General features: G+C 41.0%; 1 protein-coding gene across 1 annotated transcript in view; it reads left to right on the plus strand.

Moving 5' to 3' along the window:
• The first annotated feature begins 164 nt into the window (after positions 1-164).
• The window catches only part of MTMR9 (myotubularin related protein 9), a 26,323-nt gene continuing 9,135 nt past the window's right edge, over positions 165-17,352 (plus strand). The window contains exons 1-6 of the mRNA XM_085306509.1: positions 165-686; positions 3,558-3,666; positions 4,599-4,724; positions 12,392-12,565; positions 14,602-14,819; positions 16,397-16,558. Of these exons, the coding sequence (XP_085162635.1) occupies positions 502-686; positions 3,558-3,666; positions 4,599-4,724; positions 12,392-12,565; positions 14,602-14,819; positions 16,397-16,558 (974 nt within the window). The 5' untranslated portion in view covers positions 165-501. The remainder of the gene's footprint in view (positions 687-3,557; positions 3,667-4,598; positions 4,725-12,391; positions 12,566-14,601; positions 14,820-16,396; positions 16,559-17,352) is intronic.

The raw sequence follows: 17,352 nt of genomic DNA on the forward strand, positions 1-17,352 counted from the left end.
GAGCGGCGGCGCGGCCGGGCCGCGGCTGCCCCCGCCCCCGCCCGCGGCGGCCCGGCACCGTCCCGGGGGTCCCCTGGCACCATCCCGGCTCCGCTGGCCGCCGCAGCGGCCCCTCCTTCGGGTGCTGGGCGCCCCCCCCCCCCCCCCCCCGGGCCTGGGCCTTCCCCCCCCGGCCCGGGGGGGGGCCCCCCCCCCCCCCCTGCGGCCTCCCCACACCCAGTTTCTCTGCTCTGATGCTTTTCCGCTTTCCCCTTCCCCCGACGTAATCTCCGTCTTCTCCCGTATCCCCGCACCTGCGATCAGCRTAGGGCTGGTTGTCTCTAACAGGGCAGCTGGGCTCAGCCCTTGGGTTACCTGCTTGTCTCTGGTGGCATCTTACAGGGCTTCCTGCCAGGCAGAGGTACTCCCGGCTTCTCCACCCTGGCCCGGCTCCTAAGAGCTCCTGTATTTCCCAGCTAGCTGTAGGCAAAGGCCTCCCCAGGCCTTCTGCCATTAGGAAGCATGGAGTTTGCAGAGCTGATCAAGACCCCTCGAGTTGATAACGTCGTACTGCACCGCCCTTTCTACCCTGCCGTGGAGGGCACTCTCTGTTTGACTGGCCATCACCTCATTCTTTCCTCACGGCGCCAAGATGATGCTGAGGAGCTCTGGCTGCTGCACTCCAATATTGACTCTATTGAAAAAAGGTATTTGTCCTAATTTTCCCTGTCTGCCTGTACCCAATTCTTTGTTTTGTTATGGGATGAAAAGTGATTATCAAGATTAGTTCACAGTGCAGCTTCCCCAAATCCAGGTCTGGAGAGGAGAGCAGCCTAGTCAACTAGAGTGTAAGGTGGAATATTATCATGGACTGACTGATTCTCATTTAGTTTGGAAACTGATACGTGGCTGTTCCACATTAAGATATTTTTCTTATATAAAGGTAGACCTATATTTAAATTTCTTGTATCAACAGTGATTCTTGTTAATAGTAGGGCGTATTTAATCAGTAACTCTTAAAATGCTTCWTAAAGGATGCATCATTATCACAGTTCCTTGGAGGTAGAAGCTGAAATTCTGATTGAGTGATTTGCTGAGGGTCACRCAGCAAAACTGATGGCAGAGCCAGAAGCAGACTTCAGATCTCCTTAGTCTCAGATCAGTCTCCTACTGCTAGAGAGYATCAATCCCTTACTCCTACAACTGCTTATGGAAATCAATAACAGTCTTAACGGCATGTTTCTTGTCAGAATGATGCAGCAAGTTGAGTAGTGACTACTGCACCTGAGTGTCATTTTATTCTTGCCCGTCTGTTTGTGTCAGAGGGACTTCAGAGATGAATTTTACAGCCTTCTATTGGGTTGCTGATGTCACCTCATCTGCTGATTGTATTCTGCTTGTTTACTTTAATCTTTTTCTCGGTTTAATCATAATAGATTTTTTTTGCTATGAAGTCAGACCCTGTTTTCCTCACCCTTTAAAATGATCTGGAAGAGTAGATTTCCTCCCTGACAGTAAGACAGGAAGACCTAGCAGCAGCAGTTTAAAATATCAGACTTCCTCAGAATCTAAGAATGGGAAAAAAAATGTCAGACACTGATTAACTTTGTTTATGTGCTGCACTTTTCTCTTATTTTTTCTGAAAAATCATGCCACTTGACCAGAGGGTGGAGAGGAGTAGAATGGTTGGAGGCACTGAAAATCTATTCCCATCCTGTACCACTCAGTTATCAGAGTGTTTTGATGTTGTCCTCTTTACTGCTTGTACTAAACTAGCCATAGCTGTTTTTTAATACTATTGTAGATACGCTTTTTTTCTTTTCTTTTTTCTTTTTTCTTTTTTTGTTAGCTGTAATGAAAGTGCACCTTAAAACATTCCTTACTCCTTTGATATTAAGTCGTGATACCAGGGAGCAATGGAATGGTAGTTCAGTGTGTGATTTGTAACAGTTAGCTATGTCTGCAAACAATCTTAGGTTTTATTACTGGCCCTAGTTTCTAGAAGGTCTCTCGGGTAGTTATCTCTGTCCTTGAGAATAGCTTTGTGTGAACACAGTGACAATTAAAAAAAGATGAGAGAATACTTTCTGCTGAATGTTGGAGGGACTGGAGTAGCAAGGCTCTTCAATAAAGACTGTAGAAAATTCCAGTTTGCTACTGCTTAAAGTTATTAGTGCACAACATCGCAACAGGCTCAAAATCTACTTTCCCGCTTCTAATACCAAACAGGATTTTCTCACAACTGTCAAATGGTCATCAAACTGTTTTTTAATTTTTAAGCAACTCAGATATGAKCTGTAGAGTTTGTTGAGGAGAGGAATGGTCTCCAGTGATCTAACCATGAAGCTTTTGCTTGAAGAAACATAGAAAGAGGAAACAACACCAGTAATGCATTGTAGTTGTACTGTATTATTACTTTTGGAATCTGCGAAATAACACTGCGAAGAGGTCGTATGGCTGGCTTTGCTGGAATTGGAGAAAGTTTTMTGTCAAAATGTCTCTAGCTTTGCTTCAGCACTACCAAAATTATAATTGGTTTTGTATATTAACCTTTGTTTGCACTGAAGGAAAGGATAATGAGCTTTCATCTGTGATAGTTCTAAAATAATTTATAGTCACCTTCATAAGCAGTGCAGGTGAAGCAACGCAGAGCTTAGTGATCAAGTCTCCTAGCGTATGTGCAGTTGTCCCCTTGTATGTGCATGGCCTAACTACAATTAAGTTTAAAGGGACTTTAAAGGTCCCTCTAAAGTCCTTTAAAGGTTAAAGGACTTGGTTTCCACAGTTCCTGYTTGATTCTGTTTCTTCCATCATCCTCTGCTAGTGCTAGCACTATTGTGGCCTGGAAGGACACTTTACTGCTTTTCTTTAGTTCGTTGCTTTGTGAATGAAAACCTATATATATGCGCATGCTAGTGGCTAGTTAGCATGAAGAAAATACTAATTTTCTTCTTCTGGCATCATCCTTCTCTCAGGTATGTGATAAAGACCAGAGAGGGTGTCTCTGTGTTGGGTTTTTTGGAAACACAGAGCTTTTTCTGGGTTAACTTACATTAAAACCACCAGTGATATGACTAGTACCTCTTTGAGGTCTGCAGAACAAATAGTTGCATGGCGTTACAAGTATTAGAAAGCAGACCTTTTCTTTTCTTGTCTTTTACAAAAACAGACTGAGATGCTTAAAAAAAATGCTACTCAAACATTWTTAGCAATTCTAAGTTTCAACACATCGCTTCTAGTAAATCTGGAAGCTTCCGGTGTTTTTGTCCAGAAAACAGCTGAGTCTACCTTTTCTCTTTCATATCTTAAACAAAGCAAAATTGGGACGAAAACCTTTTCTTCTATCTCTATCTTCTAGTACTTCCACTCACTGCTGTATCACAAAGCTAGGATAAGAAAAGGCACAGCACAACTTGAAAATACCCAAATGGATTCTGCTCTCCTCCTCCCTCCCCCAGATGGATGATATTGCACGCAATTTAGTACTAATGGAACTTTGTCTTGTAGGCTGTCATACCTCCATTATACCTTAGAAGATCACGTTCCTGAGAGACTCTTTTCTTTATGTCTTGCTGTAGGTTTGTGGGCTCATTGGGTACCATCATCATAAAATGTAAAGATCTGCGAATTATTCAGCTGGATATACCTGGAATGGAGGAGTGTTTGAACATTGCTAGCTCTATTGAGGTAAGAATTCRTGCAGATAAATAACTCAAGTGAACATTATGTAAGTTGTGTTCACCTGGTTATTCCTGTTCATTGTTAGTCTTTCTTGTTCTTTGTTGCACTGTTGTGTACGTAGCCTGTGTGAGTGATGCTATGTGGAAAAATCCACAGGAAGCAGTTGGGTGCTCTGTATAAACAGAGGCACAAAAAAAGCAAATCATATTACGTGGCTGTTAACTGTCAGTTAGATGCAGGGTAGTTTGTTAAGCTTATTATACAGTATGCTTTTCCTCCCCCACCCTAAGCAAAACTCAGTTTGTATTCTCAGAGTAACTGTTGCCTGCTAGTTCTGCTGATAGGTTCATTAGCCTTGTATCCAGGGAAAAGGTTTTAGCCTTTTTCTTTGAAGCGCGTTGTGATTCAGCAGCAGTAATTTATTTTATGTGGCAACAGAAGGTGGTGAACAAAATCAAGGATATACCATGGCAGGCCAGAACATATTGCCGGAGTGATGTCGAAGGGTTTCTTGCCTGTCGCCGCTTTCTAGTGTTTTGCTTTCTGCTACTGAACAAATGCTATTACTCTGGCTCATCACTATCCTCTGGAAACAGCTGATAATTTCTCATTATGATGAGCTGAAGCTCACGTGTGCCAAACACTCCTCTTGACAGAAGCAGAGGACTGTGCTGTTCTGGGAAAGCTGGCGCTGGCTGACTTGTTCYGCACATGTCTCTGCAAATATGATGCTGTGGGGAAAAATGTATCAAAATAGCAATGAAATCTGCTTCTGTAATGACTGTACACCTTAAAAAAAAATAAAAGTCTGAATCTGTATGCATAGACCGGTGACTTAAGTTTGCATCACCAATGTTAGAAGAAGGCACCATCTTGTTTTTGAAATGAATAGCAATTTGAGTGAATTAACTAGCTGTTTATTTCTCTTTTCCACTCAGGCTCTTTCTACCTTGGATTCTGTTACTCTTATGTATCCGTTCTTTTTCCGGCCCATGTTTGAAGTCGTTGAAGATGGTTGGCGCTCTTTTCTACCTGAGCAAGAGTTCGAGCTTCTCAGTTCAGTAGTAAGTTGGATCTTAAGGATTTGCACAGATGTTCAGATATGCTGGAACAGTTACTTAATGGTTGATACAAGAAAATATATTTATGCAAGTAGTTTTTGAAGCATTTCATCCAGGAGTGTCTGGAGTGTGGAGATCCTGCATGGTAAAACTAGCAGCCTATGCCTGGGTGGAAAATGAGTATAGTTGAAATACCTGATATTAAAGAGTGATTATTTCTGTTTATGTGCTAACTATACCTGGTTGGCACTCCTATGTCACCATAGGCATAGGAAGTTTTGAGGCCTGTGTAAAAGTTACTGGGGAGAGGTGCAGGTGGGAAATGTTTTTTTCCTTTTGGCGATGGCCCTCTCGTTGTAAGAACAGGAAACTTTAGCCTGTATTTATTCTGGTAAACTTTGCATCTGAAGTGGATGGGATGAATCCTGCCCATTATCAGCTTCTGTATTGAAACCAAGCTGTTTCAAATTGCCAAAGATTTCATAGCTCTTTAGGAAGATGAGAGTAGATACAAATGGCAAATTCAAAATATTCTTCACTAGTTCATAGTAGGAAAATACTGGGAGGGTTTAGAGAGCTGCAAATTTCCAGTCTTACTCTTCTGGGTGCCGTGAGCTCATGTTGACATTATCTCAGTACCTGTAAGATAGGAATCATACTTGTGAAATTCCACGTTGTATCTGTCAGTCAAACTTGTTTTTAGGATGCTGAACTTGATATAGTAGAGAGCTGACTCAGTTGCAGCAGTTGCAGATAGGCTCCTATCTGTTTTAATAGTGTCTTGGTTTAGCATCTCCTATTGTTCCAAGTCTTTGTTACATTGTATAGTGCACTTGCTGCATTTTTTTCAGGTTTCTGAGACCACATCCATTAGTACGTCATCAAAGAAATTTGATTTTTTTAATCTGTAACTCAGCCTCTCTGCAGCATTTTTCACTTCCTGTATATGACTAATGACAATATGATCAGCTCGATCAGATTCATGTGATTAAAAACTTCGGAAAAAAAAAAGTTTAGAGAAGACCTTTCCATTTTTGTCTCATCATTAGAGTGCTCTCAAATATCTTTGCTTTCTCTGTTGTCAGAAATCGCAAAAACTGACTCTTTTTTTAGTTAACCTGCAGCACAACTTTCATTGAATCTCAGTTGGGTAGTTCAAACATACATGATCAGAACACCCTCCTTTTTGGAGGAACGCAGTGTTTGCAGCTCAGCAGAGGAAGCTTGCAAGCATTTCGAAGAGAATCAAAAGGCGGGAAGCTGAGGGTTGCTATTTGATGGGAGTGGAGGGTATGTAAGAGCAGGATTTTAAGCAGCAGAAGGGGAACCCCTCATTGCTCAATGAAAGAGTGCAGGAGAGGGTTCCACTTCTGTTCATGCTTTGCTTTCTATGAAGAATTGAAATCCTTTTTAAATTTTGGGAATCTAATCACTTTTGATTGTTGTATTTACCACCATGCAAATGCAGCTGCTAGCACTAATCCATTGATTTACTGCTTTTCCTCTGTACAGGTTTAAAAATACAATGACAACTTATTTGTAGGTCTTTTATTAAAAAACAAATGACTTTATAGTGCTAAGTTTCAAGGGCAATAATTAATTAATTTTAATATGCATGTCTAATAGCTGTTGATTAAGTCTTGGCTTTTAATCCAAAACTTCAGCTGCAACTCTTTGTTGAAGAAGTGGTGACAAAAGCCATGTTCAAATGATTGACTTTACCTGAACAGCAGCTAAAAATATGAGTGACTAAATATTTCTTTTTCTGTAATTATGCTTCCTTATATGACAGGCTAGAGTAAGTGAATGGCTGATTTATTTATTTTTGTCTGAAAAGTCAGATGAGTATAATACAGGAAGTTACCTCCCTCTACATTAAATCATCTGTCTGGACCTGTTGTGTCTTAACTTCCTCAATATGGTAACAGCTTGTCGAGAACTGCATTTCACTCTCAGTGCACTTCTAGTACTGTATGAATTCCAAATTTTCTGTTACATGTGAGTTTTAGAACTCTGAGATGTTTTATAATGGCAAAGTAAAACTATAAAGAAGTTATCTAAAGATAAATGATATAACTATATAATAAATATTTTGATTACAATATATTATAGTTATAATCAATATATTAATGATTAGTTTCTAGATACAGATATGATTATGTATAATAGATGTAATTATTTATCTTTGCATATGTTGTGCCATATATGTTGTTGTCCCAACACATATACCCCCATGTGTAATTCTCTCCACTGCATCACCTCTSGTTGTGCTCAGAGTTTGATAGCATGCATTAAAGCACTGCGGCCCAGCAGCTCAGCTCAAGGATTGTAGAGGTGCTTTAGTTATGCTGCCCCACTACACATTCCTGCTTTCAGCCCATGAAGTTGTTAAGAGAAGAACTGTTAAGGCAAATGATTTCAGTTGATTTGAAGAAGATGGARCAATTCACAAGTTGCAGTGGGCTATTGCTTTCTGATGGCTTTTGCTGTGTGCTAACTGTCCTCTTGGAGATAATGTACAGCACAGGTCAGCAGGGCTTTTTTTCAAGTATCTAGTCCGTGCACTGCTATTCTGATAAATCCAACGTATCAACAGACAGTAGCTCAGTTGCAAATCTAAGTCAGTGAAATGTTTAGCTGATACATTTATGTAAGTGTCACAGGAACAGAACAAGAAGTCTGCAGTGCCTGTAGTAAACTACTGAACAGTGAAATGAGACTTTAAAAGTACCATTGACAAATACATGAGTAGAGCAGAAGATACACAGCACAGTTACTGTTTGCTCATCCAGCTCATCACTCTCTTTGCTTGAAGCACTGGGTAGTGCATGAGATTTGGGATGGTTATAAGCAGGTGCTGGGTGCTGTTTGTATAAAAACTGTATTCCTCACTGTGCTGCAAAACTGAGTGACTGAATGGAATTACAGAATATATGCAATCAACTTCCTATTTTCTGAGGTATTAGAGAAGATTTAACAGGTCAAGATGGAGAGGTTTCCTTCCTGTCAGCTTCTACAAGTGCAGGATACTGTAACTGAGTCTTATAAATTCTGGATTCAGTGAACTGGATTTCCAGTTATGTGAAGTTTATAGTCCTGAGGAAAAGTCTGTGCAATAACTGGGTGATTAACACGAAGGTATTTCATTGCCACCAGATTTGGTTTCTTCAATCTCTATTTTCATTATGTTGGCAGTGTAGGACAGAGCTTAAGTTTCTGGTCAATTTAACTGTGCTTTATGTACTATCTTGGAGCTTCTCAAAAATAGCTGGATGTTCTGGTTTTGTGCTCAGCTTGCAATAGCRGGGGCAGCCCATGTTTTACCGACAAGCATCAGTCTTTGCCTGCATCTGTTGTTACGCTTCTGGTCTACGTGCAATCTGTTACTAACGGGGCTTGCTGCCTCCTGCCTCTTCCTTGGTAATGGCTTTTGTCATTGCTGCTTTGCAAGCATTTTCTAGATGCCTAATGGTGTCTTGATTTATCTTGAAGGCTTATTAGTGAAGCTTGAATTGTTTTACACTATTTTGTTGAGAAAGGCTTTTTTTTTTTTTTTTAAAGGTGTGGTAAGTTTGGGGAGAGTGGATAACTTAACTTAATTTTAGCCTTTCAGTAACATTTGAAAATCAATATCTCTAAATAAATTTTAGGACAAGAAAAGTGGAAACATAAGAGTTAATCCTGTACCCTATGTGAAACAGTTCTTGTTTTCTGTCAAGGCCTCTCCCTCTCCTCAATCTTTGCCACTGCCTACTTGARCTGAATTCAACTTTTTCTGAAGACCTAAAAAGTACAGATCTTTTGCTGTGAGGAACAATAAATGCTAGCTTTGTACTTTGAGTTTCATTTAGCATGATTTTCTGTTTGTCTTATCTCTACAAGTGAAATCCACTTCTTTCCCTGCCAGCCTTGCTTCATATATCTGCATCTCTTGCTGCACATAGTCAAATTGCTGTTCCCTCACACTCCCAGTTAGTAATAGCAGGTGTGATGTGTGTGTGTTTCGGTTTTTATTTGTTTTGTTTTGTTTTTGAGAATTGCAGACCTACCCTAAGCAAAGTAAAAGAAAAGAGAATTTTGCACTGGTTAGGTTTTACTATCATCTAGTTCACGTTTTAGCAGTTTGAAGTTGGCACTGCAGAGGTTAAGTGGCTCCCTGCAGAAGTCATTATGTTACAGAAGACAAATGGTGCTAATTGCTGCCTTCCTCCTCCTCCTTCCCATACCGCAGTAAATTATAACTGGATGGCATAACGGTATCATCTGTCTTATGTTGTAAGTGGTGAGAGGAGGAGGAGGAGGAGGTGGTTATGGGCAGAGGTAAATTACCAAAGTGGGAGATAAGTCAAGTCGATATTCTTTCATTCCTTTTCATACTGGTGATATCAGTGACAGATGGACTCTCAAAAAGCATACCACAGAGTTTTTGCTTTACTTTCCCTGCGTCCTGTGTGACTTTACAGTTCTAGCAGTTCTTTTCTATATCCCTGCAGATACAGAAACGAATGACACACCATTGCATGGAATCTGCAGTAATTTGACATAGACACCCAAATAAGCTATAAGAATTATCATTGTTGGAGCACTAAGAGCATGAACTGTGGCAAGCAGACCTGCTTTATGTGACCCAGTCATTCTTTCATTTCTGCTTGTGACAGGATTGCTGGAGGTAATTTAACTTTGCATCTGGGAGAACCTTTGCATTTTTATAAARCGTAGATGTTCAGAGAAGCTATTTGGAGGTTAATGAATAATGAACCAAGCCCCAGCTGGGCTGAGGCAAGACTGTCCAGACAGGCTACTGAACACTGATAGCATTTGCAGTTGTTGGTAGTAATATATACAGCCTGTGCCTTCCCCAACATCTTTTTATGCAGGCTGCAGTAGGCTGCCATCAAAAGGGACAATTCTGCTTTCTCCTAGGTCACATCTCCCTTGCATTGGATCTGCCTCTTATGTAATCATATCATGAATCAGATCAGCTTGTTCAACTGGTAGAAAAACTTCACTTCCAAAACCTTCCAGGACAATCCTAGTTTTACTCTGATAGCCTCACTGATCTGGTGTGATCTGTATAAATATGTGCCTGTCAGGAGGTGTAAGGCAAGAGGTTGTATGTGGCTGGAAAAAGGAGGAAGAGACCTATTTCTGATCAGAGCTGTGCAATTAAATATAGGTGGAACTTACCTTGCTGACTCAACTTGGGTTTTGTTGACATGGGGTATTCTGTAAGTGTCCTGCTCTTCTCGCACTTCCTCTGACACCTGCTTTATCCTCCGTCCTTTTGTCCAGCTGAAACTTTATTTAAATTTGAATGGGCAGAGCTGTTGTGGCATTGGGTGAGGTCTCTGCCTGCTGCAGTGGCGCACGTGCTTCCTAATTTGTGCTGAAAACATCTCAGCTGAAGAGTTACTTAGGGTCCTGTTTACCTTTTCATGCCTATTTCATGTTGGTGCTTAGTAATGGAAAAAGAGACCTGGATAGCAGCTTTCTATTGCTCTTCAAAAGGCTTTTTATATTTYGCTTTATTTATTAATACTTTCTTGCCTGGAGCTTTCCACAGGCAGATTTGTCTGCTGTTCGGCTGCTACTTTTAAGAGTCTGACACTGTTAAAATCAAAGCATGTTTTAGAGGCTTCTGGGTCGTTTTTCGTGCCAAAACTTGTGTGCACAGCTTTTATTGGGTATAATGAATATAGAATAAGGACACATCAACTGAAAGTGTGGCCAAGTGAACCTCACTGTCTGCTGTCGAGGGCACTGGGAGCTCAGTCTCCTGCCAAACTTTAGGCACTTTTCTGCTATAAGGTCCTTCCTTTCTGTTCCCCTCTGGGGCAAATATATCCCTCAAAACCATTTATGTTCTTAGCATTTCATAGAATCAGTAAGGTTGGAAGGGACCTCTGGAGATCATCTAGTCCAACCTCCCTGCTCAGCAGGGTCACCTACAGCATGTTAGGGTTGCATCCAGGCAGGCCTTGCAGATCTCCAGAGAAGGAGACTCCACAACCTCTCTGGGCAACCTGTGCCAGTGCTCCGTCACTCTCCCAGTGAAGAAATTCCCCCCTCGCGGTCAGGCAGAACTTCCTGTGCTTCAGTTTCTGCCCATTGCCTCTTGTCCTGTCACACGGGACAATTTGCTGAGCAGCGTCTCTTTTCCCTGAGTAGAACTACATTTGAGACAAAAGATCTGCCTTGACTAAAGTGTTCCAGTTACTGCGTCTTGTCTGAGGATGGTACCCTCATGCAGCAGACAGTGGTGTGGTCTCAACCCAGAAGCGGTTTTCAGACTGTAAAAGGGCCACAGCCAACAGAGCACGTAGACTGGACTTCTTTGAGTCTGCAGTGAAAACAGTGTCAGCAGTTCAAACGTGGACCGCAGTAAGCGAGGACTCCGAGTTGACATGGCCGCTTGCTGACCTTTGGTTTTGCTGTGGACAGAGCCAAGTCCTGTGTGTGACCCCGAGTATCTGGTATCCTGTGYTCTGCCAGGTGTCTACTAGAAATATAACCCTCTGGATGCAGAGTGTCAGTATTCAGCTGGTTCTTTCACAGGTGTTTGGCTGTGGGAAGCTATGAAATTACATAACTGGAGCTCATGAGGAGATGTTTGTGCTTAAACGCTGTGATAGTTCCAGGAAAAGCTTTTGGAGGAAGAGCTGTACTGTTTTACATAAAGCAGAGCCTCTAGCAATGAACCAAACTGGAAGTGTTAACTTGCAACTTTAACCTCAAAACACCTTCAGCCTCTAGAATAGATGGACAACTGTCTGTCTTGTGGACAGTAGAGGACTTCAGAAAAGTGTTGCTAACTCTGTTCTCAAAACTGATGGAGGTTTGAGCAGATGCTGCCCATATCTAAATCAACCTATGTCTAAATCTGCAGACATGACAATGTATTTCTGTTCCAGAGTCTCCTCCAAGAATGAGAAATAGTGTTGTTGCTTCCTATGAGATGGAAAGTATCCACAAATGCAGTGAATCATTTTGTAGTGTATACTACAGATATGCTGCCTGTTGTACCCGTGAAACAATTAGAAGCAACAAAACCCCATTTCTGACAGTGTGGCTTTGCTATGTGTTGTTAACTGGGGATATGGATAAACCAAATGTGCAACTGTTGAAAAAATCCCATGTCTCAAGAACAAAAGTCACTCAAAGCTTGTAGGCAACGGAAGCACTCAGGGTAATGAGCTACTCCAACAAGATAYTATGATTACATACATCATCAATAGATTAAAAAAAATCACAGTCAACAGATCCATAAATGTATACTAAAAGGACTGGRGATATACCTTCTAATACCTGTGATAAAACAGTTAAGAGAGGCAGGGCGTAAAGAAGAGACTGAAGAGAGGGGACAGGTTTGTTTGCTGTTTCTGAATGGCATCTCTCCATGTTCTTGTTGGAGAAGGGCTAGTGTTCTAGATGGACTTTTCATCTGACCCATTAGCATAGTTATGCTATTACAGGGGAGTCCCAATTTCTGGATGAACAAAAGTTATAGTGCCAGTGGTGACAACCAGGATTTATCTGTGGTGCAGATCGAATAGAGTATCAGTAGTTTGTGTTTTATTTTGAATGTAGAAGTTCATCTTCCCTAGTATTATASCCTGTAACAGCAATATATTATTTTTTGGCACAAAACCTAAATGTTCYATCTCTTTCAGACAGATGAGTGGCGTCTAAGCTGCATCAATAAGGAATTCTCTGTCTGTCCTTCCTACCCTCCAGTCGTCATTGTCCCCAAATCCATYGATGATGAAGCACTTCGGAAGGTGGCCATGTTTCGCCATGGCAGTCGCTTCCCAGTCCTCAGCTATTATCATAAGAAGAATGGTATGGTAAGTTGTGTTTGRCTAATAGTTGTATTTGAAGGAAGGATGAGTCTGATCAGATCTCTTCAGCCTTGTTTAATGAAAAAATAACTCKTGCTCTAGATTTAATGCAGTTCCTGAGGCATTCACTTCTGTTRTTTTTTGGCTTGCTTCAATGTATGTGGTAAAACTAGTTCTGAGTGATGGAATGAGTAATCTGCATCCTAGAAATAACTATTAATCTGCTTATTTAGGAATGTATATGGCACGAGCTTGTCCTCAGCAGCGAGAGCAAGATGAGACTTGTAAAGCCACCACTGGCAGCCCTTCTTGCTTTGTCTGCCAAGAGGCTCCATGATGAAAGGATGGCAGAAACCACATTTTCCTGTCTCTGGATAGTGGGCCATCTACTTCACAATGGAGTCACGATGACAGCAAGTGTGCACAGAGCCAGCACTGCCTCCGCTTCTGCTGCGTAAATGTCTGAGGAGTGATCGGAGCAATCTGTTCTCCAGGACTGTCAGTATAATAGGTTTCAGGCGTAGCAAATTCTTACTGTCACACAGATTTTTGTCACCTTTTAACAAGCCAAAATCTRATTGAGGTATTGATAGCTCTGAAGCATGCTGTAATTAAGAAGTGTACTTTATGAAATAGCTGAATAATTCTTTGTATTGCTTGCTGACATACCCAGTTCTGAGGATGCTGGGGTGTYTAGCTTGCAGCCTGTAAACTTGATCCAAGCTTCTGAGTCAACAACTGTAATGTTCTCACCTGCAGTTGCCAAGATTTATAAGCCCTGAATTGAAGATGTCTAGTCKGACCTAGTAGTGTGCTCTATTTCTTTTCTTCTTGCCTAAAAATCAACCATCCACTAATTTCATAATACTCTTGCTTTATGCCTTTTTTTTTTCTCTTGACTGAAAAACTGTTGAAAGAAGATTTGCTCAATTACATCTCTGAACTGTGCATGTTTCAAGTGCGAGGAATATATTAGTATTCAACTTGGAGTGCTTGAATCTGTGACGGTAATACTTTCTGTCACACATTGCTCTCCTGGCTTTGAATCTGTGAGTTTATTTAGGCTTGCTGACTGCTGCCTCACATTTGAGCTGTTGGGATGCAACTTTATGATATGAAAGGCACTTTACTAAAGAGACATCTCAGCTAATACTTCCGGGGAGCTAGACTTTATTAGTCTAAGACTGAATAAAACTGTAACTAATAGACATCTTTAAAATGTGAATGGCTCGAGTGTTTTAAAAACAGTTAAAGAGATTAAAAATCACAATCCTAGAAATGTTGGTTTCTTAAGAAGGCATYAGCAGGAAACCAGTTACATGGCTTATAAAGATGATGCTACAGGAATAATTAAAGGGAATAGACCTCTGAGAAGATGCCTGTAACTTACAAAGTGGCTTGATGAATGATTACTTAATTCAAGCATTTCTAGTTTGTTTTTTGGATAAACTATGTGCAACCACTTACAGAGACTGAGAAGAACTAGAAGATTCAGGGCAAGGAAGAACAGGASCTATAGGAAGAATTTGAGAAATGCGGGGTGGGTTTCTGTGCATCAGGTTTGCAGATGAGAATGTTTGCGTAATCTRTGTCCAGATGTGGTGGATGGAACTTGAAGCAGGTGGAAGTGGGAAGCGCAGTGGAGTGAGAGCTGCGCTTGCTGGTGTAACTCCCTGGAGAAGAGCTGAAGATTGAGGAGGGCTATGTTTGAATGTTGATGATGGAGGAAGCATATTAAGGTTGATGTATCCCATCCTAATCAGCATCATTAGTGACCTGAGCTGTAAAGGAAAGCAGGAGTATCCTTTGTGAATTTAAGTGATGCATTTCTTTAGAGAGCTTAGTTCTGATCCTGGAGCTCAGACCCAGTGATCTAATGCATTGGTTTGCAGTCTATTTACAAACTAAAAAATATGGAGGTGTGTACCTCCATATAATGAATTTAAATCTCTGTTCTAGRTTTAGACCTTGAATACTCAGGGGCTTTTAATCTTAAGTCTCCCTATTTGTAGGGCCTAATTCGTGCTTGATTTTCTCCACAGGTAATGATGCGAAGTAGTCAGCCTCTTACAGGTACAAATGGAAGACGCTGTAAAGAAGATGAGAAGCTTATTAATGCCACGCTACGAGCAGGCAAGCGCGGCTACGTTATTGATACGAGGTCCCTGAATGTTGCCCAGCAGGCCAGGGCCAAAGGAGGAGGCTTTGAACAGGAAGCGCACTATCCGCAGTGGAGGAGAATTCACAAATCTATTGAGAGGTGAGTGAAATCACACAGGCCCTCCTCTGTACAAGGCTATGCTAGCTCCCTACAGTGGCTTTGGTGCTGTAAGAAATGGCCACGTATCCTAGTTACTGTCAACAAAGTCATGTTCTCCTCAGCAGGAAGAGGATAATAAAGGATGTTTGGTTTTGAAAAGCTGGGTTTTGGTTCCTTTTTCTGAACAACCTACCATTGCTGCTGAAGTTTTCAGACCTGAGGCAATCTCCCTGAGCTATGTGTTTCTTTGTCCATCTTCCAGAGTTGCAATCCAACCTTCTTGTGTTTATCTTTGCAGTGCACAGGAAGTCCCTTGCTACCAAACTTATGGAGRTGAGGACTCTGCAGCAGAGTCACGCTTTTCCTACCCTACACTTTTCTCTGGTCATCTACTAGTATTTGACCACTTGGAAACAAGTTAGAGTTCAATAAACTTTGGCTGACCTTCCTTTTACAATTCTTCTTAACCCTTAGTTTCAGAGAATCCTTCCTTAGGGGTTTGCAGTAATGTTGCTGGAGCTACTGAAAAGCAGTCAGTCCCTCTTACTGTGTAGGCCAGCTCTTGAGGAGCTAGTAGAAGAAATTTCGTGCTCTTTGCTTTTAACTGTTTGTTTTTGCTTTTGGAAAACTTGCACAGAATTGAACTTGGTGTTGATTTATTTTTACAGTGAACTTGGACATCAGAGTCTTTATACATTGTTTTATTCATTCCTAAATAACACGCTATTTCTGTTAATCTATTTACAACATCCTTTATTATACCTGAGCACACATTGTAATCCATGTTGTTCAAGAAGTGCTTGATTCATCAGTAGTTTGGTGCAGCTGGAAAGCATAGTGTGAAACAAGAACAGAAAAGTACCTGGTTTTACCAGCTGCATGTTGGACATCAGCTTTCTAAGGCTTGTGGACATATTACAACAGCTGTAAAGCAAAACTTGTGACCTTCCTCTTTTTCTGTTGCAAAGAATTCAGCCAGACTAATTTTAGTGTGACTGTATGCTGAGAAGTTGTCTGATTTAAAATTTTCTGTGTTAATGGTGGGGTTATGTCCTTGTGATGATGACTTTCAGGTCAGTGTTGCATCCTGCAGTTTGCAGGAGGTAGGTGGAGGGTGGAATCCTGAGACTTGTGGGGCAATACAGAGAATAAAGATACAGCACTTAAAGCTTGGCTGACGTTTGCTATTGTCCATGCCTGATTGCAGTCCCACTTGTACTTGGTAGCAGGAGTATTAAAATCTAAGATAGGCCTGAACACACGTGGAGTTCAGGTAAAATAAGGAAAAAAATAGTACTATAACACCTTATGAAGCAGTTCCTGCTCTGAGAGGAGAGAGGCAGCCTATATCCAAAGAGTGACGTTCGGCCACTTGTTACCTGTGGCTTGGAATTCCCAATAAAAGCAAGTTTGAATAAGGCGATCTGAATTCTATGAAGTCATGCTGTTAGACATAGCAGCATATAAACCTCAGTGCCTAGCTTTTGGATAATGATCTTTAAATATCTTTTTGTAAGTATGTTGTCCTAGTTGCTGTGCTGCTTGTATGTTTTAATAAAATTTTTCTTTTCCCAAAGGTTTAATATTCTGCAAGAAAGCCTCATCAAGCTTGTGGAAGCTTGTAATGACCAGTCGCACAATATGGACCGTTGGCTTAGTAAACTGGAAGCTTCTAACTGGCTGACTCACATCAAGGAGATACTAACTGCAGCTTGTTTAGCTGCTCAGTGTATTGATAGGTAAATCATTTTTCAGAAGCTTTGAGTTTTTCATTCATTTGTTGTAGGGCTCTTGTTAAATAGCTCTTTTTCTGTTTAGGTGTTTAATAATGGGCTACCATGAACCAGTTTGYGTGTACCCATGAAAGATAGTATTTCATCATCACAGTTCAGGAATGTTCCTCCAGTACATCATGTTTGTATTTTTATGAGTACAAGCCTGAAGGGAAAAAATTATTAACTGAGAATAGATACTAGATCATCTAGTTGAGATCTGTTCCTATATCTAAGTCAGTCAGTCTAATTTAGTTTGCTTTACGGAAGATTTAGATTAGAATGTGCCCATCTGAAATGTTGTTGTGGCAGCCTAATAAAATGAGAACAGTGTGTCTTTAAAAAATACCTTTTTTGGCAGAAACTTTCCAGTACCCCRCTTCACTTCTAGAGTTTAAAACTATGACGTTTCCTTGTTTTCCTCAGGACCAATTCATGTGCTTTTTGCTCATGAAACCTTTCTCCCCATAGTCCAATTTAAGCAATCCTGCTCATCCTTTTATAATTGTCTTGTGACCTCTCTTAATCTGACAGTCATTAAATAAATGCTGTTAATTTGGTTAACTTGTCCTCAAAATGTCTTCAGACATCAGGCTGGAAAGCTAGCTTTTTGGCTAGCACTCAGGTGCCAGTGTTTGTAAGACTGAATGCATTGGCAGTGCGCTGCGCATAGTCTCTTTATGGCCCTGAAGGGGGGGTGATTTTCCCAAAGCTCAGGGAATCCCTAGCTTTTTTTTTTTTTTTTTTTTTTTTTTTTTTTT

The sequence above is a fragment of the Rhea americana genome, unplaced genomic scaffold (genome assembly GCF_003343005.1).
Source record: "Rhea americana isolate MKP2758 unplaced genomic scaffold, rheAme1 scaffold_240, whole genome shotgun sequence".
Taxonomy (NCBI): Eukaryota; Metazoa; Chordata; class Aves; order Rheiformes; family Rheidae; genus Rhea; species Rhea americana.